The sequence below is a fragment of the Eschrichtius robustus genome, chromosome 16 (assembly GCF_028021215.1).
Source record: "Eschrichtius robustus isolate mEscRob2 chromosome 16, mEscRob2.pri, whole genome shotgun sequence".
Classification (NCBI taxonomy): domain Eukaryota; kingdom Metazoa; phylum Chordata; class Mammalia; order Artiodactyla; family Eschrichtiidae; genus Eschrichtius; species Eschrichtius robustus.
In genome coordinates, this window is record NC_090839.1 from 39,519,747 (window position 1) to 39,545,944 (window position 26,198).

The 26,198-nt window shown below is 44.4% G+C and overlaps 1 protein-coding gene across 1 annotated transcript in view; it reads left to right on the forward strand.

Moving 5' to 3' along the window:
* Positions 1–26,198, forward strand: part of SLX4IP (SLX4 interacting protein) — a 184,378-nt gene that overhangs the window by 153,767 nt on the left and 4,413 nt on the right. The window contains 4 exon segments of the mRNA XM_068524602.1: positions 3,520–3,597; positions 8,128–8,216; positions 24,584–24,684; positions 25,736–26,198. Coding sequence (XP_068380703.1) covers positions 3,520–3,597; positions 8,128–8,216; positions 24,584–24,684; positions 25,736–26,198 — 731 coding nt within the window.

Below are 26,198 nucleotides of genomic sequence, written 5' to 3' on the forward strand. Positions count from 1 at the left end.
TGCGGGAGGCACAGGGATGGGAGACTTTTGGGGCTGCTTGGGGACCATGGGAGACGATGGCCTCCTGCTGGTACTGGACATCTCATGACATTAAGCAACGCAGAAATATAAATTATTTCTAGAAGAAGACATACCTGAAGACTCCTGGTGGAAAGGTGCTTCCACTACAAAGCAGTCCTCTCTCTAACCCCAGTCTCTTTCTGTGGCTACAGACAGTTTTTTCAAATTAAGGAGGCCCACAGTAGCTCAAAGAAAACAGGCATCCTTAAGTGTGATTTTATAAGTGCCTCTGGATCTTGGAATACCATTGCCATGTAGTTTTCAGATGAATATCACTTTATGATTTCCATTTTGCTTCTTCCCCCGCTGGCCCTGACCCTGGTTCCAGGCACTTAGAACATCAGCGTTGCAAGCTGGTGCCCAAGAAGGGGAAGCAGAGGGCCTCCTGGATTCTTTGCCAAGCTGCTGTTTAGCTTTCGAGAGTAGTGCAGCTTTACATTAACCCTGGATAAGAACAGAATCTCAGTAGCCTGCTCAAGTCTGTGAAGCCAATTTCATTAAAGAGCAAAGATAATGTAGTCTTTATCACTGCCTATTATCTATGGATAAATGAAGTACAACTCCCTAAGCATTTCAGTTCAGTATATTTCAAAGGCAGTGAGTTTCTTCGTTTACATATCAAAATTAGTTTGCCGTAAGAACTGACATAAATACTTCTTGTGTTTTCTCTCTCTTCAAGTTTCTCTTTAAACAATAAGGTTTCCTACAGCCAGTAGAATTTGAACTAAGCAGGTGCAAGTCTCTTTTACATGGTAAACTTACCATTTCTCTTATAGGTGCCATTCGACAGGGTTTTCCACTAAAACCATAACAAGACACCAGCTGAGGAATGATTGCCTTTAACATAATCCTGTCCGGGAGGGTGGGGGACAGAAGAGGAAAGATTTCGATAAACTCATTTCTCCTAGTAATGTCAGTAGTAAAACAGTCAGAATTTGACTTATACTGCTTTATTTTTCTATAGGGGAAAGTGTCCTACTGAGACAGCTGACCAAGCAGGATTTAGTTATTACTCAAGTGGTATCTCCAGATACCAGGCTTCCTGAGCTCGAGCCCGAGCTTTCCTAGTCGACTTCAGATTTAGCCCCTTCCTACTAATAACACTTTATCGCTGGAGATTTTGTACAGGGAAAAGAGTTTTGAAAATTTGAGCATGCCATCGGACTCTTGATCACCTGGAGCTATCAGCATTAAGTGTGATCCACCAGCAAAGGCAGAATGACTTCGATATTGCATTTTTGTTGTTGTTGTCAGTCCTTTGGAAGGCTTACATGATAAATCATTACTTTGAAAATCACCTTTCTTTGTGTGTTTGTAAATCCCAAATTGTTAAGGACTCCTCTCTCACCATCCCCCTCCCCCAGCAGTAGGACAAATAAACAGATGTGGATGTCACTTCCACTCTCTCGGTGACCTAAGGGCTGAAGTATTTGTTTTAAAGCATTCAGAATAATGCCAGTGGTGTGCATATTTTGTTTGACACTTTAAGCAGAAGAAAGGCACATGACCAAAGTGCAATCCACTTCAAGTATGTTAGGAGAAAATATATTTCATCTCAGTAAATGTGGAGATTATCCCATCATAGATGTCACTGTTATTTCGAAATCCCCGTGACTGAAGCAGTTGTGCTGTCAGAGCCGTAGCTTGTGTAGACAGAACATCAAGTCTGTGGTCACTGATGTTCTGGATCTGTCTACGAGGGTGACAGAAGGATACTTGAATGTAAAACTGGAAACTTTAATTGTATTCTTCATGTACAAGTTATTTCAAAACAATCATAATGATAGTCTTTGGAGAATCCAGTGGGCCCGGAGACCACCTCTTTTAACTCCTGGACCTTCCAATTTCATGAATAAAATACTGTCTTTAAGAGTTAGCAATTTTCTGAGGTTGTTTTAGGACCTGGGAACCCTCACCAATCTTTGGTGGGCCTTTCACTTCTGATTCTTCCACCAAGTACTGGACTGTGTTAACCGGACGTTTTTACTTGATTATTTCAGGAGAGTCATCAACAGAGTAGTTTATACCTGGAGGGGGGCTGGAAGGAAGGAAGGAACTATGCTGGTACTTCCTGTGAGCCACCTGAAATTCCATTGCCACCCTGTAAGGTGAATGGTAATGTCTCCATCATCACAGATGGAATGCACTCCTTTGGACCAGGCTTCTTTCACTTAACATCATGTGTGTGAGATTCAGTTCTGATATTGCCTCTAGTTGTAGCTTATTCATTTTTAGGGGCAGAGTAGGATTGCACTGTGTGACTATTACCTCCTCCCCTTTTTTTCAATTAAAAATTCTACTTTTGATGGGTATTTGCATTGGTTCCAGTTTGGGACTATTGTGAAAAGTGCTCTTAATGTTCTGTGTGTTTATGCTTAAGTTCAGCTTTCGATGTTGAAAGAAGCTGTACCATTTCATACTTCCACCAGCAGTGCATGAGAATTCCCATTTGCCCACGTTATTGCCAACACTTGGTGCTCTTGGCCTTTTTCAGTTTGGCCATTCTGGTGGATTGGAGAGTTTTCTTTCTGCCTCTTCTCTTTTCTTGGGTTGGGGGGGGGTAGGTTCATGTCCTATTTCTTTTCATCTCATCCTATATAAAGGCTTTACTGTACTTGAATTAGAATAACTTATTTACGGGCGAAATACACCCATCTTCAAATAGGTATTAAACTCTTCTTTCTGTGAGCTGATAAGTAATGAGCATCAGAAGGTGGCCAAGATTGGTGCACCAGCTCAGCCTGAATTAATCCTCCAACCTGGAGGGACTGGTTGTTAGGCCTGTTTGGTCAGACCTCATTTATTCCAATTTACAGATAAAGTAACTGAGCTGCTTCAGGGACCGGAGGCTATTCCAGGTGCCGTGGCCGGGCCTCCTGGAAGAGCTAAGCGTACACTGTTTGTTCACCCCTTCCTCTAAGCGAGGCCCTCTACGGATTCTCTTCATCTTTTACTCACTAGGTAATCATTGAATGCTTACTGGATGGCAGGCACTGGGCTGGGCCCGTGGGATTCAGTCACAAACAAGCTTATTATCTAATGCTGTCTTCTTTCACTTTACAGGTTTTTGTTTTTTTTGTTTTTAATTTTTATTGGGGTATACTTGATTTACAAAGTTGTGTTAGTTTCAGGTGTACAGCAAAGTGATTCAGTTACACATAGACACATATTCATTCTTTTTCAGATCCTTTCCCCATATAGGTCATTAAAGAGTATTGAGTAGAGTTCCCTGTGCTGTACATTAGGTCCTTGTTGGTTATCTATTTTATGTATAGTAGTGTGTGTATGTTAATCCCAAGCTCCTAATTTATCCCTCCCCCTCCACATTTCCCCTTTGGTAACCATGGGTTTGTTTTAGAAATCTGTGAGTCTGTTTCTGTTTTGTAAATACGTTCATTTGTATCATTTTTTAAATTAGATTCCACATATGAGTGATATCATGTGATATTCACTTTACAGGTTATGGCTTTCAAATCACAGCCTACTTCCTCAAGAGAGGGATACGTCTCCGCTGCCTCGGGGGCTCACAGAATGCAGGTGAGAAGCCGATTTCTTGGGTCGTCAGGCATTCTGTACAATTAACGTGTCCTTAGAGAAGGGGTGAAAACTAAGGAATGAAGATTCCTAGTTGCCTCATAGCCTTCATGACACTTAGTATTTGCAAGCACTTATGATTATTTGTGTTTCATCTTGCACTGTTTACTGCCTGCCTGAGCGCAGTGAGTGGTGCCACGCTCCACTTTCCTTTCCTGCTGCATCTCAGCACTTTCCTTGAGTTTCCAGAGAGACTGGACAGGCAGTTAAACTGTGACTCACTTCACCATTGTCCGTGCACACCAAGTCCCAGGAGTACAGAGCAAGCACGTGCACAAGAAGATGCTTTCCTAGGTGTGTGATGAGGCCTGCTTTCCCCCCGCCCAGCCCCCGTTTCCCCAGGTCAAGACGCCCACTGAGGAAATTATTTCAGACGTGTCCAGCCAACAACAACAGAGTCAGATGCTAACGACCGGAAAGAAAATCTAGCTCAGCTTCCTTGGATGATTTTAGTACATAAGACATGAAACAGACACTTTAAAAATTAACTGTGCGGAGGTTTGCTCTTGGTATCTGCAATTACCTGCACTTACTTTTTTTTTTTTTTTTTTTAATGCATCTTTATTGGAGTATAATTGCTTCACAATACTGTGTTAGTTTCTGTTGTACAACAAAGTGAATCAACCATGTGCATACATATATCCCCATATTCCCTCGCTCTTGAGCCTCCCTCCCACCCTCCCTATCCCACCCCTCTAGGTCATCGCAAAGCACCGAGCTGATCTCCCGGTGCTATGCTGCTGCTTCCCACTAGCTGACTATCTTACATTTGGTAGTGTCGATGTTACTCTCACTTTGCCCCAGCTTCCCCCTCCGCCCACCCACCTCCATGTCCTCAAGTCCATTCTCTATGTCTGCCCTAACCCTGCCACTAGGTTCATCAGTGCCATTTTTTTTTTTTAGATTCCATATATATGCGTTAGCATATGGTATTTGTTTTTCTCTTTCTGACTTAACTTCACTCCGTATGACAGACTGTAGGTCCATCCACCTCACTACAAATAACTCAATTTCATTTCTTTATAATGGTAATATTCCATTGTATATATGTGCCACATTTTCTTTATCCATTCCTCTGTCGATGGACATTTAGGTTGCTTCCGTGTCCTGGCTATTGTAAATAGTGCTGCAATGAACACTGTGGTACATGTCTCTCTTTGAATTATGGTTTTCTCAGGGTATATGCCCAGTAGTGGGATTGCTGGGTCATATAGTAGTTCTAATTTTAGTTTTTTAAGGAACCTCCATACTGTTCTCCATAGTGGTTGTATCAATTTACATTTCCACCAACAGTGCAGGAGGGTTCCCTTTTCACCTCAAACTATACTACAAAGCTACAGTAATCAAGACAGTATGGTACTGGCACAAAAATAGAAATATAGGTCAGTGGTACAGGATAGAATGCCCAGAGATAAACCCACGCACATATGGTCACCTAATTTATGACAAAGGAAGCAAGAATATACAATGGAGAAATGTCAGCCTCTTCAATAAGTGGTGCTGGGAAAACTGGACAGGTACATGTAAAAGAATGAAATTAGTACACTGCCTAACACCATACACAAAAATAAACTCCAAGTGGATTAAAGACCTAAATGTAAGACCAGACACTATAAAACTCTTAGGGGAAAACATAGGAAAAACACTCCTTGATATAAACCACAGCAAGATCTTTTTTGACCCACCTCCTAGAGCAATGAAAATAAAAACAAAAATAAACAAATGGGACCTAATTAAACTTAAAAGCTTTCGCACAGCAAAGGAAACCATAAACAAGACGAAAAGATAACCCTCAGAATGGGAGAAAATATTTGCAAACAAAACAACAGACAACGGATTAAACTCCAAAAATATGCAAACAGCTCATGGAGCTCAATATCAAAAAACCAAATAATCCAATTAAAAAATGGGTGGAAGGCCTAAATAGACATTTCTCCAAAGAAGACATACAGATGGCCAAGAGGCACATGAAAAGATGTTCAACATCACTAATTATTAGAGAAATGCAAATCAAAACTACAGTAAGGTATCACCTCACTCCTGTCAGAATGGCCATTATCAAAAAATCTAGAAACAATAAATTCTGGAAAGGGTGTGGTGAAAAGGGAACCCTCCTGCACTTTCTTAACTTTAAGTGTCAGTTGACTATGTTACTCTCACAGTGGGGCCTTCCACTCTGTTCAGTTCTCTTAGTAAAATAAACCAGTTAACTTTGTATCTGTTAAAATACAGCCTAGCTACCCTTCCTGGTAGGGACTGCCATTGCCTAAATCTTTACTTTATTTAGATATTGACATAATATAAATCTCAGTTATAACCTAAGCAGAGTGAAAGGGTACATAAGTGGCTTTCTGTTTATATAATACCTGGCACCAAATTGTTTAAAATCTGCCGTTCTAGCATTCTTATTTTCTTTTCTTCTTTTTTTTTTTTTTTTTTTTAATTTATTTATTTTTGGCTGCATTGGGTCTTTGTTGCCGTGCGCGGGCTTTCTCTAGTTGTGGCGAGCGGGGTCTACTCTTCATTGCGGTGTGCCGGCTTCTCATTGCAGTGGTCTCTCTTGTTGCAGAGCACGGGCTCTAGGCACGCGGGCTTCAGTGATTGTGGCTCGCGGGCTCTAGAGTGCAGGCTCAGTAGTTGTGGTGCACGGGCTTAGTTGCTCCGCGGCATGTGGGATCTTCCCAGACCAGGGCTCGAACCCGTGTCCCCTGCATTGGCAGGCGGATTCTTAACCACTGCGCCACCAGGGAAGCCCTAGTGTTCTTATTTTCGAGAGGAATCATTTGATAAAACTGATCATTTTGAATTCTAGTTCTGATCCACTAATGAACTATATTTCAAGATTGTGATATTGGGGGGCAGGGGTGCAAATAATGAATTCTGAGGCTCAGTTTCCCCTTCCATAAAGCAGGAAGTAGACTATTTACCTTTTATCTCAATAAGATATTGGAAGAATTAGTGAATAAGTACTAACTGCTTTGTTAACTTTGTTTTTCTGCCTTTTCAATGTCCACCCTAGCCACCTAGCCAGATATAGCACCCATGTGGGTCAAAGTTTAAACACACTAGACCCCCTGAAATGGGGGTTTCTGCATGAGAAGGACTAGAGAGAGTCAGATCAGGATAGCAGGTTAGGCCCCAGTCGTGGAGACTGAATGTTTGCCCGTTGCATGGTGAGCAGTGAGGAGCCAGGGTGGGGTTCTGAGCAGGGTAAGCGGAGCTCTTGTTGGAACTGCTACCCTGCTTGCCCTGAGTAGAATGAATTGGAATAGAGAAGAGTGACCCTCCCAAGGAGACAACAGTGGTCCTGGTGAGGAGAGAGCAGATCCCAGAACATCAGCTTACTAGGCCTTTTGGTATCATTTAACCTCCCCGAGTGGTGTGAGGCATTAACTGTGCAGAAGTTGTGTGTCTGTGTAACTGACACCTTCATGCTTGGCTTCCGTCACTACCTTCAGTGCTCTCCCGTTGTCATCCGTTGTTGGAAGCGTGCAATGTATGTAAAAGGCTTCACTTTCATGACTCATAATAAAAATTGGTCACATCTAAGAGGAGGGTTTTCTCTTTTAGAAAAAGATGGCTTTATTTCTGTTATAAATATGATATGTATTATAAAAAATATTCAGGCAATACAACCAAGTAGAAGAAGGGGAGAGAAGACCCTCCCACCCCCACCCCCCAGAAGGTACACTGTTAACATCAGCTAAGCATCCCTCCAAAGATAGGTGGAGGCTGCATGAATGAATGGAGAGATGGATAGACAGGTGGAGGAGGAGGCACACAGGTAGCATCTACCATTTTATAGTCCTTTCATTGAGTGTTGAGAAGTCTGGTTCTGTGATTCATTCAGCCTTCCCCACCCGGAAGTCAGTGGTTTTGCTTTAAGAAGTTGTAATAATAGATCACTGCAACTGTGGTATTGTTGTATCAGCTTTACTGTTGCACATTTAACCATTTCCTTAAGTTTGATCATTGATTCCTAATCAGTGACACTGCTGTTTTCATAGCCTGGTTCAGATCAGTTGTAGGGGAACCTCTCCAAGACCAGGTGACCGAGGAGAGGATAAGTAAACTAGTAAGAACACTGTCGAGTCACATTTTCAGATTTTCGTCATCTTCCTGTGTACGTCTCAACACTCATTAGTAAACGTTGACCCTATTTCCTAAATGTGAGTTCTGAACAGAAAACAGCAAACTGACACAGAGGGAAAGCTGTAAAGGCCCTGCCTGGGGGTTTCATGTGATATAATGGTCCAGGGGCTCAGGTGGACCAATCTGCAGCCTCCTCGGCCATCCCTAGAGGTTTGTGCTTGCCCCGCAGTATTGATGGCAAACACTGAAATGAGGGGAGGGGGGAAGACACGTGTCTGATACATACACGCTTATTGCTGTAACTCAAAAGTCTGGGACCAAGCATTTCTGTGTTTAGTCTTTTGATACCTTTAGTAATGTGATTTCCTTCATTTTGTACAGAACTCCGGGTATTTCCCGACAGATTTGTGGTCTGCGTAAGTCAGCTTGCATTCAGTCACGATCTTTTGGCAAGTCAGAGTGAAGAGTTGGTACGTATGAAAAAAATTCTGTAAGCAAATAAATCTGCTTAAATGATGAGTTACTATGAAAAATAGAAAAGAGTATTGTCGTCTATTCTCATTCAGCTGTTGAGCCCTCAGTGCATGTTTTAAGGGACCAAAAAGTCTTACCTATTTTGCATGATTAATATTGATTAATTGATGTGCTGCTTCTTTTCTTGAAGGCCCCTTGAAAATTTAGCATGATCAGTAGTATCTCTTCCGCAGCAATATAAAAATGAGAAAACGTATCACAAAAACTGTGAAAATGCTTATGATAGTATTTAAATGAAATATAAAGCATTCTTTAAATGAAATGAAGCAAAATCCACATGTTTCCACTAGAAGCTTTCATTGGGGTCAGTGGCTTTTGAATTTTATTCCATGGTGAATCACTGACATTTTCATGAGAACCAGTACTTTTCCCCAGTGTGTTATTTCTTAGCTGATAGGGTTTGTTTTCTCTCTCTTTTCTCGTGCTAAGTTTTGAGATCCATCAGTCCTATTTCTGTTTCGCTGGCGTTCTCTATGCAGACAAATGGATACTGAAAATTCACTCCTAATGTTATAGCTTACAGCTTTGTCTTTTAAGCTTAGCATATACGTTTGAGAGTCTCCTTGGTGTGTGTGTGCGTATCTTGCTGCAGTCACAGCTCAATCTATCAGAACTTACCTCTGTACCAATTCTTTTTTCATATTTTTGGACTTGGACTTGTGACTTGAAACTTTAACAAAGAGGGAAAAATATCTAGCAGACGTTAAACGTGGACATGAAGTATGACATGATTATTATGCTTCTAAAACAATTTATAGGGGTATTAGATTATCCCTTATGTTTATTATTTTTTAATCCATTTGAAATTTGGCCCACATGGTCTAAAACCAGCTTCTTATCTTATCTTAAATAAATACATAGGAAAAGTGTTTTAGAGACTAGAAGGGTGAACAGAGACCCAGCAAAAGTAAAGAGCAGAGAATGCAGATTTAAGTTCAGATACCTTCGTCTGTAGCAGATGAGCCCTTCAGAAAAGCCAGTGAGACCCTTATTTCATCTATCAATTAAACGCTAAGTATACACATTAAGTGAAATAAATGGGGCAGATCTGGTGAAAAGTATTGAAAGTTTATTTGTGAAGTATTTATAGGATGTTGAGTTATCTTAGTAAATTAATAAATACTAAAGTCGTAATGCTGTTGGCAAACAGCTATAATGTAATATAGCTTAACTGATTCTCAGACCGATGAAGAAATTGATTTGTGGTTTGAGAAAACAACAATTAATTGTACCACAAAGTACTATTGTTTTCAGATGGAATACAGAAGAAATTAGATCTTGTATGATATGTTATATTAATATGTAATATTTTAAATTATTAAGGGTGAGTTAAAACATCTCCATACAAATGAAATATTATCCTCCTTAGGGGCATTGGTATTTATACAGATGTGAGTTTCCTATAGCTGCTGTCATATAAATCTTATAATCTGGAGGACATCCTAGATGTTAAGAATGGTCATTCTGAAAAGTTGACTGGTCTGAGCCTTTTGCGTGAGCCAGTTCCGTGTTCTCATGTTCAGAATGTTCTGATATCCAGGGATAACACTGTCAGACTGAACCACGTTAGCTTATGAGAGAAGTGCCATTTACATCGTGAGGATCTTTCACTGTTTGGAGCGCTTCTCTTTAGATGTGGTCGGTCTCTGTCTCTTGAGCTTCCCTTTTCCCCACCTCTGACCATCTTTCCCATACACACTTTCCCAGCCACACGTGTACAAGTCAGCTAACGCCTGGCACCACCAGATGGCTTCATCCCAGGCGCAGGCTCCGTGCGCCCCTCTGCGTGGCCAGCCTGCCTGTACAGCGCCCCTCCTCACAGGCCTGTCCACCACTTCCTCAAGCTCCTTCTCCCAGAACCGATAACATACCCAGGTCAAGCAGAGGGCCCTCTCTCCCACAAATGGCCCGTCCAGCCAAGGCCGCAGTCCTTCCATTACAAGTGCCTTGAACTCTGTCCTCACTGATATTTGGCGTCTGCAGATCCCTCCAGTCTCAGCTACTTAGGGATCAATAAACAATCCTTCCCTCCCAGAATTGCCTTCTGCCAGAGAGAAGGCAAAGTTACTCCCGTTATTCTTACTCTCCCTCAGATGCCCAAAGCCAGTGAGGTCTGGCTCTCCTCTGAGTATCCCTTGAACTTCCTTACATTCCTTAAAGCTTCAAATTCTTTTATCACTTTACACTGATACTCACCAAAGGGCCGGATCCACCTCATTTTCTCTTGGTAGTTACTCTCCAGGAATGTCTGACTGGGCGAGGCCTGGGGAATGGGCTTCCTGAGCAGCTGTATCAGAGGTACTTCTTTGGTATAAATTATTTTTCCTATAACTGTTTACTGAACTCCCTCTTCCCCAGCCACGGAAGTGATGGGGGTGAGTCGGTACCTGGGCAGCAGCCAGGGCGCCCTTACTCGTGCTGTTGCCTTGAGTAGAGATGCCCTTTCTCCTGCCTTTTTCCCTTTGCTTTCCTTTCCTTGATCCTCAGTGTCTAAATGACAGTCAGCTAGGAAATCTGGGAGTGCCTATTCAGAGCTGCTCTGCCTGGACACAGGGAAGCCAGATGCACTCAGCTCCCAGGTTCCTAAAGGCGGCCGCACAAAAGAACCACTGTTCCTGATCAGGCGGCCCAGAGGGAGTAATCCCCCTCCTTTGGGGGCAGAAGGAGTGCAGTCAATGCTGCCCCCCACCCCCCAGCACCAGGGAGGTCTGTCACACGCACACCCCCGTGCACCAGGGACTCCGTGCGGGGAGGTGCTCCGTGTTGCAATAGCTCTGCCCTGAGTGCCCACGTGCCAGGGATGTGGGAATCATGATGTGTACTTTGGGAAGAAAGGGCATTATTACGAGATGAGTCATTGTATTTTTCTTACTACAGTTTCTCATAAGAAATCTTGAAGCCCTTATAGCCTGTTTTGGACCTATTGCTAGAAATGGAGCTGGGAAACCTTTTTGCAAGTTTTTACCTTTAGTTTCATAGTTTTGTTTTCCCTTCACCTTATTTTCCTTAGAAATACCAAGAGCGGAAAGTAAATTTGTATCGTGCTCAGTGTATCCCATTCCAGCAAATGTTTTCTTTCATGTTTACAAACCCAGGTCCCCATGTAAAGACTGCTTTCTTCCTCAGATGTAAAGCCCAGGGGGGCTTTGGGAAATTTAAAATTGTTTATCATTTTACCATTCCTTTATTAAAGGAAATAACGAATCATAACCAAAGTCATAGCTTTACTTTCCGAAGTAATAACTTTATTGTGTAAATAATCACAGAACTCTGTATATATCTGGGACATTTCAGAGTCAGCACAAAGCGGCTGTCTCATAGAACATTGGTTACAGCCGCTCCTAGTCTCTGGAGACCCTTCCCATCTGCTCTCACCATCACATTTTAACATAGTTTGCTGAGTGCTGGCTCTGTGCCAGGAGCTCTGGTAGGCACTGGAGAAACAAAGAAAAAGAAAAACAGTGTTCTTGCCCTCAAGGAGCTTACAGTATGGCAGATCAAGGGTACTGAAGGTGACCCAGGTGACCTAAAAGTTGTAATTCTAATAGAGCCTCCTTTTTTCTTAAAGCCTTACCCGTTCTGTACTTTAATGGTTCATTCAGCTCCTCTCTACAATTCGGGAAGGAAAAGTCCAAAATTCTAAGTTACTTTCTTTTAAACCTAAGCTGTAAAAGTCTGTGATTGTTTGGGAAATTAAAAAATGGCATTTAGCACTAGAGCTGCAGAAAAGTGGATGTGTACGTTAAGATATTCAGACTCTCTGCCTCACCTTCATTTGATTTGTGGCCACGCTGTGAAAACAGCTGTTAAGATTCTTCAGAAAGTGCTAGGCCCTCGCCCAGAGTGGAAGGATTGCTGGCACACCCTGACAAGAGACAATATTTCAGCACTAAACTGAACACTTCTCTTAGGTCAAACTACTGTTTAATGTTAAAGAATCCTCCTTCTAGTTTATGAGTATAAAACTGAAATGCGAATGAGTCTAAAGAAGCAATAAACTGCCCTAGCCTGGGTTATGTTTTAGCTCGGCTGTCGTATTTCTCAGCTGTGCGTAACTGAACCTCTGTGGGCCTTAGCCTTCCTCTCAGTCAAGGGGGAGGGTATCAGATTATCTCAAAAATACTTTTCTCACACTGAATTTCTATCAGAGAAAGCAGATGAAAATGTAGCTAAATGAAAACCACAAAATGATTTTGCAGAAAAGCATTTTACTCATAGCTTTAAAAATTGTGATTGAAAAAAAAAAATTCAGGGGAGAGTTATAGTTTAATCTTAGGAAAGATAAATAGAAATTATAAGGAAACATTTAAGTCCTTAAGTTTTTAGACTAGAAGAAGTAAACAACAATTTGACTGTGCACTAACTTCTCTACCCTGATGACAGAATTATTTAGCTTCCTTGAGGAAACTTCTGCGTAAGTTTAAAACAGATCATTCAAGAGAGGAACTCTTTTTTTTGTACCAAAAAAATATTAAATAAGTAGTGGATGATTTTTCTAGGTTTTTCTTACTGTATCACAGACTTTAAGAATCCATTCTTCTTATCTTATTGTATTTCCTAAACAATGCTAGTGGTAAAATTACATGGAAGCCATTAACAGGAGATTCCTGTAGCACTAGGAAAATTTCCTTGAGTGGGAAGAGGTCATTTCCATATTTCACATTTCCCACAGTGTTCTGAACTTAGTTTTTTACTTAATAACTGCTTACCAAAATCGTACATGTTCATTGTACAAAAGATTTTAGAATCGAAATATATACGAAGAAACTAAAAATTACCCACAACTCCCAACCCAAAGATAACCTCTGTTAATGATCTAGTCTGTACTCCTCTGTAGTTCATACTTGATAACTAAGTTTGGTCTGTATTTATTTTAACTAGGACCCACTCATTTGTGAATTGTCTGTTTATGTCAGTTTTTCTATTGGTATTTTTGTATTTCACAAACTCCTTACTATATAAAAACTTCTTACATAGTAAGGAAAATAACTTTCAGTGAGTTTATCATTTACTTTTCAATTGCATGACGTTTTTGCTGTGTGGTAGGTGTCTGTGTCCTCGGCCGGGCCTGTGGATGGGCTGGATAGGGATGGGAACTGTAGCGGCATCCATCACCTGCCTGCCCTTCCCTTGTGTGGACCGGCAGGTGGACGACGCTAACGAAAATGCTGCAGGGCGGGGGCCGCGGGCGATGAAGATGCTCTTGGTTGCTCTGGTCTGTCTAGAATAGTTTTTCTAGACAATGACAGAGACCATAAGAAAATTTTTTCTCGGGGGCAGTCATTTTCTTTTAAGATCAACTATCCTTTGCTTGTATGTTACAGTAAACTGAGGTTTTGTTCTCCCTTCCTAATAATAAAATTCTCCCAAACGATTAGCCAGCAGTACTTGTGAATGAGATGTCTACTGGCCCCCATCTCCAGCCCTCCAAAGGAACCTGCCCTTTGCTGTGTTAGAACAGGTAGAATAGATAACTTAGGGTAGGGCGTATCTCGGTTAGAATAGTTAGATAGGGTCAGTTAGAACAGGATGTATCTGGGGCCTCTAATCCTTTGTGCCTTTTCCCCATAATGTACCTTTCCTGTGAGGGGCCTATAATCTCCCTTTGATGACTACCTAGATGATCGATTGAATTAAGCAAAACATGGCAGGGAATAGAACAAGTGAAAAAGGAATCAAACGTGAAATTACAAGACTTGACTTTGACCACTGCCTCTCCCCTCACTCACTTGATGACCTTGGACAAGTCATTTGGCTTCTCGGAGCATCCATCCCCAGACTTATTAAGCAGAAGTAAAAGTGATGCCTGCCATGCAAGCCTTCCCAAGGATCAAGTGAGATGATGAATACAAAAATGTAAATCCTAAAGGGCCAATGCAATATTAATTATCATTATCACCATCATTCCCATTCTTCCCCAAAGAGGAGTTCATTTAAATGCCATTAACACCAGAGTAGCAGATAGCTAAACACCTTACCCCCTGTGCCAGAAATGAGAAAAATACTTGCACATGTGATTCTCTCAAGAAGCTCAGCACTCTCATTTTTCATCTCCGTTTGCCAACCCAGCTTCATTTTGCAACTATAAAAACTGAAGTACCAAAGAGTTAAGTGACAAAGCCCCGTTTAGGCAGCAAGTCAGTGGCGGACAAAGGGATACAACAAGAGCATAAACTCAAGACCTCCCGCGGGAGCTCTGTTAACCACCATCCAGGGGAGGAGGAGGTAGAGTGGAGACCGCCGGTTAAAACGCCTTTCATTTCCAGTAGCTGCCAGTATGCTCCCAGTGAGACATTGCTTTGGAGGAAGGACCCAGTCACTGCTCTGAGGTACAGAGGAGTTGGGAACCAGCAGATCTCTCAGGCCGACTTCCTAAAAGCCACACGGCCATCAGAACACCCACGGCGATAGCACAGACGGAGTCGACATGCAAGGGGATTATGTTGGGAAAGTTCACTAGTGCACAGATGATTTAGAATTCGGTGCTCACTTTCCCAAGGAAGCAATGCCATAAATGGGGCGAGGTTCTCAGACGAGTCCACAGAAGTCTGTTACTGTCATGAGACTGGAGACTTGGAAAGGGGGTCTCACTGTCTGTGTTTGAGGGAGATGGGAAGAGCAGTTCCTTCTGCATCCCTGGGCAGAGGGCCAGTTCTGAGCAGAATTGTGAAATCAGACAGTCATCTGCGGTGTCTTCGCTCTGACTCTCACGCCTCTTCCCACCGGCAACCAGGGCCACAGTGGGCCCTCCCTGGCCAGTCCTGCCACCTGCCTGGCTGCCCTGCACATTTACCCACCTCTCTCCTCTCCCATCCTGTCCAGACCCACATGCTCGGCCACGGGAGATGTCAGGGAAAAGATCACCACCACGAACGAAGGGCTGGCAACCTTCCTGTGGGTGTTGGCAGTTTTCAACCACAGGCCTCTGAGGGAAGGTATTTTTGAATAAGGAGACCTCCAAGGGTTAGGGTAGTTCTGCCTGGGGTAATTGCCGTTAAGTTTCTCTCTATTTTTCACAGCTATTTCCCTTCAGCTTTTAAACCGGACATTATTAACCTATGATTCATGAATTATCTGAAATTTTTTTAAAGAGTGGTATGTATTTTTACGTTCTTCTGGCCAAAGTGAAATAGCTCTCTTCAGTTCTCAGAGTGGTCAGTGAGTACTCTCCCTTCTTAGGAAGCACTGGTCCCAAACCTACAAATTCTTTCAAGCACCCAAGTTTTCTCACAGTTGTGTGGCGCCAGAGACTCCACTGTGGGGCCCAAGGCTGTTTAGGATTTATTTTTAGGTTCTCGAGGGTTAGGTAAGTGTACACTGGAAAATCCCTATGAAATGTGTACTTCCTGCAAGATCACTTCCTTGATTTTTTTTTTTTTTTTTTTTCACTGATTTCATTTTCAGGTTAACATTCTTTTCAGCTATTTTATTGGTACTTCCCTAGATCTGCACAAGATAGTTTCACTGTCATCAATTCAGAAGAAATGAAAACTTTAAAAAAGTTATTAAAAAAAAACACACTAGGGTATCTTAGGGTATCTGCTGCTAACCCAAGTGGCAGCATCATCAGCCAGGCTGTGCTCCTCTTCCCCTTAGAGACTTGTCCCTTCGTGGGAGGGCAGAGAGATGGAGGGCCTGGGGGCCAGAGGACCCCAGTGAAGCGGAAAGGCTTGTCCCTTGGGAATCGGGCAGATGACACGGCCTCTTGGCTGTCACTTTCCTCGTCTCTGTGATGGGGGAGGTCATGTCTGCCTGGCGGGTGCCTCATAAGGACTGGTCCCTATACCAAGGGCTTTGTCTGCGGCATCTCAGTACAGACGTCCTCCATCGTTATCACCTGCAGGGAAAACGCCTTCAGGCCACGGTGGGATTCTTGAGATACCACTTTCCTTTTCATGCACCTCTTTTTGCTCTGGTTCCTTTGAGCCGATACACACATGCACGTTTCTATACTTTCTTTTAACTGTTCGTTACTACTCTGTCCCATCTGTTTTGTCCTTTTCACTTCCTTCACTTATTAAATATCAAATAATTTAAGAAAATCTTAGAAGTCAAATTTGGGAAAGAGAGACCTCTTCATCTGAAGACGTGTGGTTTCTGCATGACCAGGTTGCGTCGCCGTCTAAGACCGTGGTCACTGTCGTTATTTCATGCTCCACTTGGGCTGCTTTTCTGTGAGCAGCTCCTTTTGTGTCAGGTCACATTTCACCATGCTGATGCTCCTGGAAGTCATCAGGTATCACACCAAACTAGGAGGATAACTTCTTTTTGCCTTATTATTATAAAGTCATGAAGAACTGAAAGTAGTTCCAGTTGTTTTTTGTTTTTTTTTTTTAATTAATTTATTTATTTTTGGCTGTGTTGGGTTTTCGTTTCTGTGCGAGGGCTTTCTCTAGTTGCGGCGAGCGGGGGCCACTCTTCATCGCGATGCGTGGGCCTCTAACTATCGCGGCCTCTCTTGTTGCGGGGCACAGACTCCAGATGCACAGGCTCAGTAGTTGTGGCTCACGGGCCCAGTTGCTCCGTGGCACGTGGGATCTTCCCAGACCACGGCTCGAACCCGTGTCCCCTGCGTTGGCAGGCAGATTCTCAACCACTGCGCCACCACGGAAGCCCAGTAGTTCCAGTGTTTTACTTTAATATTAGTATTTGCCCCTCCCCCAGAATAAGCTGATAATGTATTACCTTTGTGCTGCTTTTATTGTTTGCAAAAGGCTTTTATGTTTGCTGAGTCTTGTCACATACAATAACTTGTTAAGTGCAACAAACCTGAGAAGAGATGGTATCAGTCTTGAACCTTTTAGTTTTCAAGGGACAGGAAGGCCAACTCTAAATGGCTTAGGGAAAAAAGGGCGGTTTTTGGCTCATGCGCCTCAAAAGCCCAGACTTCAGGTATGTTGATCAGAGGACAAAGACTTTCATCAGGACTGTTTCTCACCATCTGTCGGCTCTGCCTTCCACTGTTTGGCTTCATGGTCAGCCTCCACATGGTGGTTGGTCCTGGTGGCTGCAGGTTCATGGGAAAAGAGAGCAGGCCCCTTCCTGGGCCACTGTAGCCCCTGCATCTCTATGAGGCTCATGAATTCTGAACTCCGATTCACCTGGCCTGGGTCACAGGCCCGCTTCTGGAGTCAGGCTTGGAGATGAGTCCTCCTGAAAGGCATGGACTTTGGGTGGACAGTGGGGACACGACTCCCTAGAAGAAAATCTGTGTATTGTTTCCAGGAGATGGGTGAGGGCCCCCTATGTAGCTATTATCACCTCCCCCCCTGTTTTTAAAAATAGATGAGGAAACTGATGTTCGGAGAAGATAAGGGGCTTGTCCAGATGCCACAGTGAGATAGTGACCTAGGGAAGCTGGGCTCAGTGTTCCGTACTCTTCCTCCGTCTCCATCTCCAACCAAGATGGCAAATGACCCCCTGGGCACAGTGGGGAGAGTGCTGCACCAGGGCCAGGCCTTCTCGGCTCGATCCTGCCCCCAGCTAAACGTGTGGCCTTAGACGCTTAGTCTCCTGGGTCTCGTTCTGTCAAATAGGGACACTACCTGTCTGCCAAATACTCAGTGAGGCCCCAGTGAGATGTGGGGAAAGAATTTAATCATGTAAGTTTCCTACAGATGCAAAGCATCCTTCGCCTTCTTAAAAACCCACGTGGTCTGCGCAGGCGTCAGATTTTCTTTCACAACCATGTCAAGAAAACGTACTCGATGCTTTCCAGTTTCCAAAGTGTGTTTCCTACCTCTTGCTGCATTTAAATTCCCCAAACAATTATGAACCAACTATGAGGGGCTTAAGGAACTGGCTCTGGGAAAAGCCACCAAGGGATGCCATTCCTTGGCCTCTGTCCCCCTCTCACCTCTGTGCTCCACCTTGCATCCCAGGAGCGTTAACCTGATCTGATCAATTCTGGGTGTGTCTTTCTGAGCAGATGTGATCACAAGGAATTCAGATACAGTCACATTATGAATGTGATTTAACAGCTATGTATTCTAATATTCTATGGATTACTTTTAAAATATCCTGGTTGGGTTATTAGCTGTTTTCATTTGGAGTAAACAAAACAGAATCAGAAGAAACTCATGTATATAACCATGAGAAAATAGATCCAACTCTCAAAAGATAAAGACTGAGAGTACTGTATTACTGCATTAAGTGCCTCTGTGAGAAAAATCTTAACAGCATTGAGAATCTTTTCTTTCCCCCTTCTCCCGTTACTGCCTTCATATCTGGCAGAATGTTCTACAACCCTGGAAACAAGAGTTTGGCGGGATAACTTCTGCCATACCTTCCACCCAGGGCTGTAAGGGGGGCCAGTGCACCAGGCTGCGGCAGGCAGTAGCTGGCCTGAGCTGTGACGCCGGTGCCCACACAGGGTCTGCCGGCATCATGGCCCCCCAGGATCTATCCACCCTGGACTGATACTGATATCCCGGGGGCCTGCAGCCAGGTGCCAGACGCCTGGCAGGAACATGTTCCCAAGAAGCCGTGCTGTCCGATGAGCAGTGGGATTGCATTCGTGCTGCTAGACCACGAATGCGGCGTGGTAATGAGAAAACTCCCTGCCTCCCCAAGCTGTTTTGAGGGTGACATTGCTGAATACATGCGAAGCTGCTTGAAACAGTGCCTGGAACTCAGTTGCAGGTTGACACATGGTGGCTGATCACATCCCACCAAATATGCCTGTTGCAGGGTCATCCCAGACTCACCCTCCATCACCCACCTCGCCCAGTCCAGCTACCACCCAGCTTCTCCGCTCCCCCTTTACTGCAGAACTCTTCAAAAGTGTTGTCCGCACCCATGCTGGCCAGTACCGTGGCCGCTGGCCACATCTGGCTATTAAGCATTTGAAGTGTGGCGGGTCAGAAATGATATACTAGAAGTGTAGAATCCACCCCAGATTTCAAAGGCAGCACAAAAATATAAACTCTCTCAATAATTGTGTATGGATCACACGTTGTAAAGGTAACATTTGGAGTTAAATAATGCATTATTGAAGTCTAATGTCACCAGTTTCCTATTACTTTTTCATGGGTCCCTGGAAGATTTAAAGTCACCTGTACAGCACAGGTCATATCTCCACTGGAGAGTGCTGGTCTCCACTCTGCCTCCACTTCACTCTTGGACACATTCCAGGTATGCTTGGGTCCCAGCGCTTCACCAAAAATAGCTTTCGTCAAGTCACCTTCCACGGGTCAGTTTTCACTCCTGAAGACTCAGCAGCTTTTGACACGGTTGTCACTTTTAATGAAGCCATTTCTCCTCCTGCCTCCAGGAACACCATTTTATGCTGACTCTTCTCCTTCCTCACTAACGATCCCCTCTTAGTCTTCCTTCCTGAGTCCTCCTCGTCTGTCTTCTCAACTTCTTTTTTCTCATCCAAATGCACTCCCCCCGGAGCTCATCCAGACAGATGCCTTTAAGCACCGTCTCTGTGGACTTCCCAGCTTTGTGTCTGCAGACAGAACTCTCTTCTCTTCCTAGAAGCTGTAGCTGAGCCACCTGCTCCGCATCTCCATTCTTCATCCAGGACAGCTCCTAAAGCTTACATACCTAGAACGGATTTCTTGGTTTCGCTTCCCCAAGCCCGCCCCTCCCCCAGTACTTCCAGTATTGGTAAAGGGTAACGTCCTTCGTCCAGCTGTTTAAAGCACGGATCATGGAGTTATCCCCGACTTTTTTCTTCCGCCCACTCTCTATATCCAAGCCATCAGCTCATTCTGTTGGGTCTCCCTTCAAATTGTATTTCCCGTCAGACTACTTCTCACCACCACCTGCCTCCTCCAAGACCCACCATCCTTGAATGGACCGCTGCAGTAGCCTCATCACTGGTCTCCCTGCTTCCACCCTTGTCCCGCTGTTATACCCAAGGTGATCCATTTAAAATACCAAGTCACTTTTCTTCTTGGAACCTTCCAGTGGCCTTACCATCATCAACACACACACACGTACACACAACGCACATACACACACAAACACACGCACCCCTTACCTGCTCCCTGACCCCTCCCCGGGTTTGAAATGCTCTTCTCAGGTGCTTGTGCAGCCCATCCTCCACTCAGGTCTGTGGGTAGAGCTTACCTTGTTACCTCCCACAGCCTTCCCTGACCACCGTATGTAACACTGCACCCCAGCAACCCTTTAGAGGTTCATTTCTCCTCATAACATCATCACCACCTGACATTGTATGGTTTTTTTGTTTGTTGTCTTCCCCACTGGGATGGAGACTCCATGAGAGGAAGAACATTTTCTGTGGGTCCATGTCCGTCTCTGCAAGGACCTCAGACAGTGCTTGGTGCAGAGTTCAGTGGTGCCTGATTGGATGACTCTGCTTGGTTTTCAATTCCATGCCCCTAAGAACAGAAGTTTATTAACTCTGCTGGGTATCAGAATCACTGGGGAACTTGCTAAAATGCGCGTGCCCTGATACCGCCACCCCCTCACCCCCGAAACCCAAATGCAGTAGATTCTGGGGTAGAATCCTGGACGTTTTTGAACAAGCTCCCCAGGTGATTTTGATGCTGCACACCTGGGCTGCTCTCTGCCAGATGCTGCCTTGGTGTGCCAGTTTACATTTGTGTACCTGCTGCTCTGCTCTGTTGAGCTTTGTTTCATGCACATCAGCAGTCCTTGAATCACCTGGGAGCCTAAATATAGATCTCCTAGCCCCACCCCAGATCTTGTGACTCAGAACTTCCAGGGATGGGTCCCAAGAATCAATATTTTTGAAAAGATCCCCCTGTGCCTCTGATAGCAGCTAATCTTCCCACTAGCCTTTGGGAGGCCTGGGTATGTTTTATGGACTCCTTGAGGAGGATATAAACTTAAGAGCGGGTATTTTTAATGTCTTTTTTAGGCCGCCTTCACTCCCCATCCTTCATTAATCCAACAGTGTTCTGTTCAAAAGTAGTACTCAGTAAGTCACTGTGGAGTGAATAAATCCTTGATTTATCCACAATTGCAACTTGCTTTGTAACTTGAACATCCGCTAGTATTTCTAACTACATTTCAACCCAGCTCATTCTGGTGGGTATTCTCTTTGTAGTCCTTTCTGTCCAGGAATTTAAAATATGTTTCCCAGGTCAGACCAGACAGCACTGGGGGTAATACCCACCCCCATCATACTTAGACACTCACCTGCTCTGCCTCCCCATTGGACCTGTGCTGGGGCGCATGGGCTTTGGCTGTCCTTGACGTACGGTGCATCCACTGGTCTCCAGAGCATCCCCAGGAACGGAGGCGGGCCTGACCCCTTGCTCTGGGTGCAGAGGAGGGTATCTCCCTAATTAGACTTCTGGGGCCGGTAGCCTTGCCCCACTTCGGTTTGGTTTCTCCCTGGAACTGTATATAGACACACCTTTACGGGTGGACGTTTTTATTTTATTTTATTTTATTTTTAATTTATTTATTTCATTTATTTATTTTTGGCTGTGTTGGGTCTTCGTTGCTGCGCGCCGGCTTTCTCTAGTTGCGGCGAGTAGGGGCTACTCTTCGTTGTGGTGCGCGGGCTTCTCATTGCAGTGGCTTCTCCTGTGGAGCACGGGCCCTAGGCACGCGGGCTTCAGTAGTTGTGGCTCACGGGCTCTAGAGCGCAGGCTCAGTAGTTGTGGTGCCCGGGCTTAGTTGCTCCACGGCATGTGGGATCTTCCCGGACCAGGGATCAAACCCGTGTCCCCTACATTGGCAGGTGGATTCTTAACCACTGTGCCACCAGGGAAGTCCCTACAGGTGGACATTTTTAAAAGCAAAATCCTCAAAGTATTACCAAAGGTAAATAAATGAATGGGGGGGGGGGGGCGGGGAGAGGTGACCAGGGAAAGATAGTTGCAGCATTTTCTTCCCTAGCTAGACTCAGAGCTAGCGTCCAGGTCGTGAAGAATCATTGGTGATTGATGATGATCCATAGCAATCCTCTTGGTTAACCTGTTTCTTAAACCCTGAGTCCCCGTGGAGTGCTCACTCTGGACTTTGGGTGGCCCGCCGGTAGCCTTCTTGAGTATGTTGGGTTTGTCTGTGTTCTTTGCAGAAGATGTCAGGGTCGTTAGTCACACAGAATCTGAAAAGCAGCAGTGTCATCCGGGTAAGCCCTGGAGGCATTTGCCACCTCAGCCTCAAGACTTTTGCTTCTGGATAAGCCACGGTTGCATTTTGGTGCCAGATGTGAGAAGCCATTAGTAATCAGGACAAGTCCCTTGGGAAATCCTGCTCCCAGGTGATAGCTGCTTCCTCTGGAATACTTGTTTGGGGGGCACCGGAGGCTGCGATTTAGTGACAAAGGGGAGTGAATTAACCCTAAAGTGTAAGAGTGAGAGATTTCTAATGAGATCTGACAGTTCAAGGGCCGAAGGAGTCTAATCTCTTTTCTCGCCTGCCCACCCAGTCTTCATACAAATGTAAATATGCCTCCTTCAACAAATTGCCAAATGTGGTTTTAATTTGGAAGCCGGAGACCCTGCCTCACCTTTTTCTTTCTTCCTTTTCTTTTCTTTCCTTCTTTCTTTCTTTCTTTTTTTTTTTTTTTTTTAACACGAAGTCACAGGTTTTGCACTTTTTGAGCTGGACATTTCCTTCTGTCACTCTGTCGCTCTTTCTGTTGTTGTTTTCTTCCAAGGACATTTCCCCCATTGTTTGTTGTCAGAGGAATTCGGGAGGAGAGTCAATTGTCCTGTGTTTTTTAGAGATGTTTTTCAAGTGCAGAGTGCTCTTTAAGCTTAATAAATAAATAAATAAATAAATAAATAAATAAATAAATAAATAAAGGCAGCGGTTGAATCGAATATGAGATGCAAAGAGTGTCGCTATCACAGCATCGTATGTTATGTGGTCTGTGCAGAGTATCCATTGTTGTTATTTATGACCCTGTCTGCCTCCATTGTGGACTTCTTCCAGCCTTGGGGAATTTACATCATTCCTAATAGCAAAAGGCTTTCTGGTTCCCACAGAGTTGTTCAAAGCCTGACTCATGCTCCTTATGTTAATTGTTCAGCTCTGAAAATACAGCACTTACAGGGTGTGGTTGTAAGGGGGAGATCTACTGTACTTATAGGGCATGTTTAGAAGTGTTTCACACATAAATCTCAATCTCTCTCTCTCTGTCATTTAACCTTTAAACTAGCCCTTTTTGGTCATCTAGTAAGTCTTAGGGGAAAGAAAAGGGACAAGCATCAAAATGCAGTATAATCCAATAAAACCGATTGTATTCTATTCACTGACTCTTAAAACTGACTTGGGTCATAACTGGACATGACTCTGAGTGACATTGGTCCAGGTCTGAACCATAGGCAGAGTTAGTGAGAGCTAAAGGCTGGTGCTCAGTGGCGCAGGGCAGTGACTGGACGAAGCTCATGGCATCGCTCTGTGGGACACCCGGGCATCACACTGATGGCTGCCGCCTGCCTACCAGGCTCTCTGGGGCTGTCATTCTGAATTCCAGTGTAGGTCTAAAGCAAGGACCTGCTGGTACCTCACCAACACCATTCCTTGTGGCAGCAACATTTTACTGTGGAATTGGGTGGAGAAGGGTACTTAGAAATGTACCAGAAAATAAAAGAAGTTAACACCTTTTCTGAATGATCTACGTGCTAACAAAAAGGAAACAACTTTCCAAAAGTAAGAAATGGGTCAATGCTGGTGATGGTTGGGAGGTTTTTACGTTTTGTAATTGCTTCCTTATGAAGCTTCCATGGGAATATATAAGGATAGATAGATAGATTACCTAAGAATTATCTAAAACCGTGTTAGTGCTGTCAGTTTAAGGGGAAAAAAAAAAACCTCCCAGTTTTATTTTTTGTAACCAAGATTACAAACTCCAGTTTTCAAAGTACCCGTATTGAAAGGCTTAACTCTTGACACTGTCTTGAGTATTGCAAAAGCCATATTTTGCATTTTTGTCAATAGAGAAAATGTAAGAATTCTGAGGCTCATCAGGGTACAGACCACTGTGCCACCGGGTCTCTCCAGAAGGTCAGGCCCACAGTCACACGGCTGCCTGGCTCCTGACTCTGGGCGTCGTCACAGGGCCACAGAGATATCAGATAGTGGCCGAGAGTTCCCAGATGGCTTGGAATCACCTCCTTGCACGTTTGTGGTGCACGTTCATGTATGAAACGTGTGCTGGGAATCCAAGGGAAGTGACAGTTTACCAAAAATTTCTAAACTAAAAAACATTAGAATAGCTTAACACGACGTAGTTTCATCCAGTCCTCACCAAATGAAATCTGTTCACTGGGGCATTTGGAGTGGAACTGTTTTTCCTCCTGTTCAGCTAATAGATTTCTGGTTGAACTTTTGTTATCTTTTGGAATAGCCGGGAAGAGCTCTCCAAGGAGCGTCGGAGGATCGTGCTGCGTGCGTGGAGAGGCCGCTTCTTCCTGGTGCAGAGCTCAGGAGAAACGCTCTGCAAGACCTGTAGGTCCCACGAGTTTCCTTTTCCTCCCTCTGGACTGTCTGTATGGACTGGCACGTAACACGAGGTCTAGAATTCAGCAGGAGTGCTCGGACCCTAATCACAGAAGCCCCTCTGGCGCTGACCCTACTCTTAAGTCACGGACTGGCTTTTCCTCCTTCCAAACTCTTTTTCTCTCGCTTTCTGGACAGTGGGGAGCAAGGCCTTGCTTCACAGGTGTGTTGCAGAGAGTAATTAATGACGAGCGCTTTGAAGATGAAAAGCACCTGTTGAGGGTATTTCGTACAACTTTCCGAGCAACCCCAGACAGATCTGAAAAAATACACTCCTTTCCCTACAGGTGCCTGTTCTGACCCTCGTGTCATTGTGATAATCCTCGGGCCCCTCAAAGCAACAGTAAGAACGCAGACATACGTATTGGTTCCCAGACTAAAGCTTAGCCTAAAGAAATATTTTAGTCTCAATATTTCGGGTTTGGTGGTTTAAGAAACTTCTTGCCATTCACAAGGCTCCAGTCTCTGAATTCTCCCTGGGCAGCTTCTATCCTGCTCCTCCAAGTGAATTTCACACTTACTTAGAGTGCAGTTTGCATTATCAGTTGTATGTGTGTTGTAGAAAAGGGGTTTGTGTATGTACAAGCATGTTCTTATACATACACACACACACAGAGAGAGCCTGTGCTTTGGATGTATTTGAGCATTTACTTCTGGGGAAAAAATCAATGTATCAAATGTAGGCAATATTGATCTTTAACATCTGAAATGAATGCCTCTCAGCCTTAGTTAAAATATGAACTCCATCATAACTCCATTGATAACCCAGCGATCGATAAATAAAGTGTGTCCTCGTGTACTGGAAAACGTGATGGCTCTTGCTTGATCCGGTCTGCATGTAAATATACACTTGGGGATGTTCCTAGATTGGCCGAGGGGTGAGGAGAAAGGAGAGTAGCACATGCGTCCTGCTTCAAGTGTAAGAAGTGTGACAAGGGGGATCTGTAGGAAACCTGGCCATTACAGCTTTACAAAACCAAAAAATCTTTCTTTGTTTTAGTGTGAACAGAACTGAAACAAAAAGGAGCGTCGTGAGCAGATCACGGAGCAGCAGGAACAGTGTGGGAACATCCAGTGGCTCAGTGATTGCAGAGGTAGCACGGAAGAGGGGGGACAGCGAGGCCCCATCCAGTCCCCCGGCCGCGGGACAGGCGAAGGCTTTCATAAACGCAGCTGAGAGCCACCGGGGGCTTCCTGTTCCGAAGCTGGAGAGAGTTCATCAGCCCCCGCCAGCAGGCACCAGCAGCCAGCAGAAACCTCATCCTGGGACGCGGTTAGAGACGGGGCTTCCTCGCGGGAGCCCCGTCTGTAGCTGTGAGTCAGCATCGCCGGGTCCATAACAAAGTCCACGAGGGGCCGGAGCGCAACAGAAACGCAGGAGCCGCGGCTCTGTGGAAGACGCCGACCACCGCAAGAGAGCTTCTCTTGGAAGTGATCGATTAGTCCCGAGGGAAATAATAGTG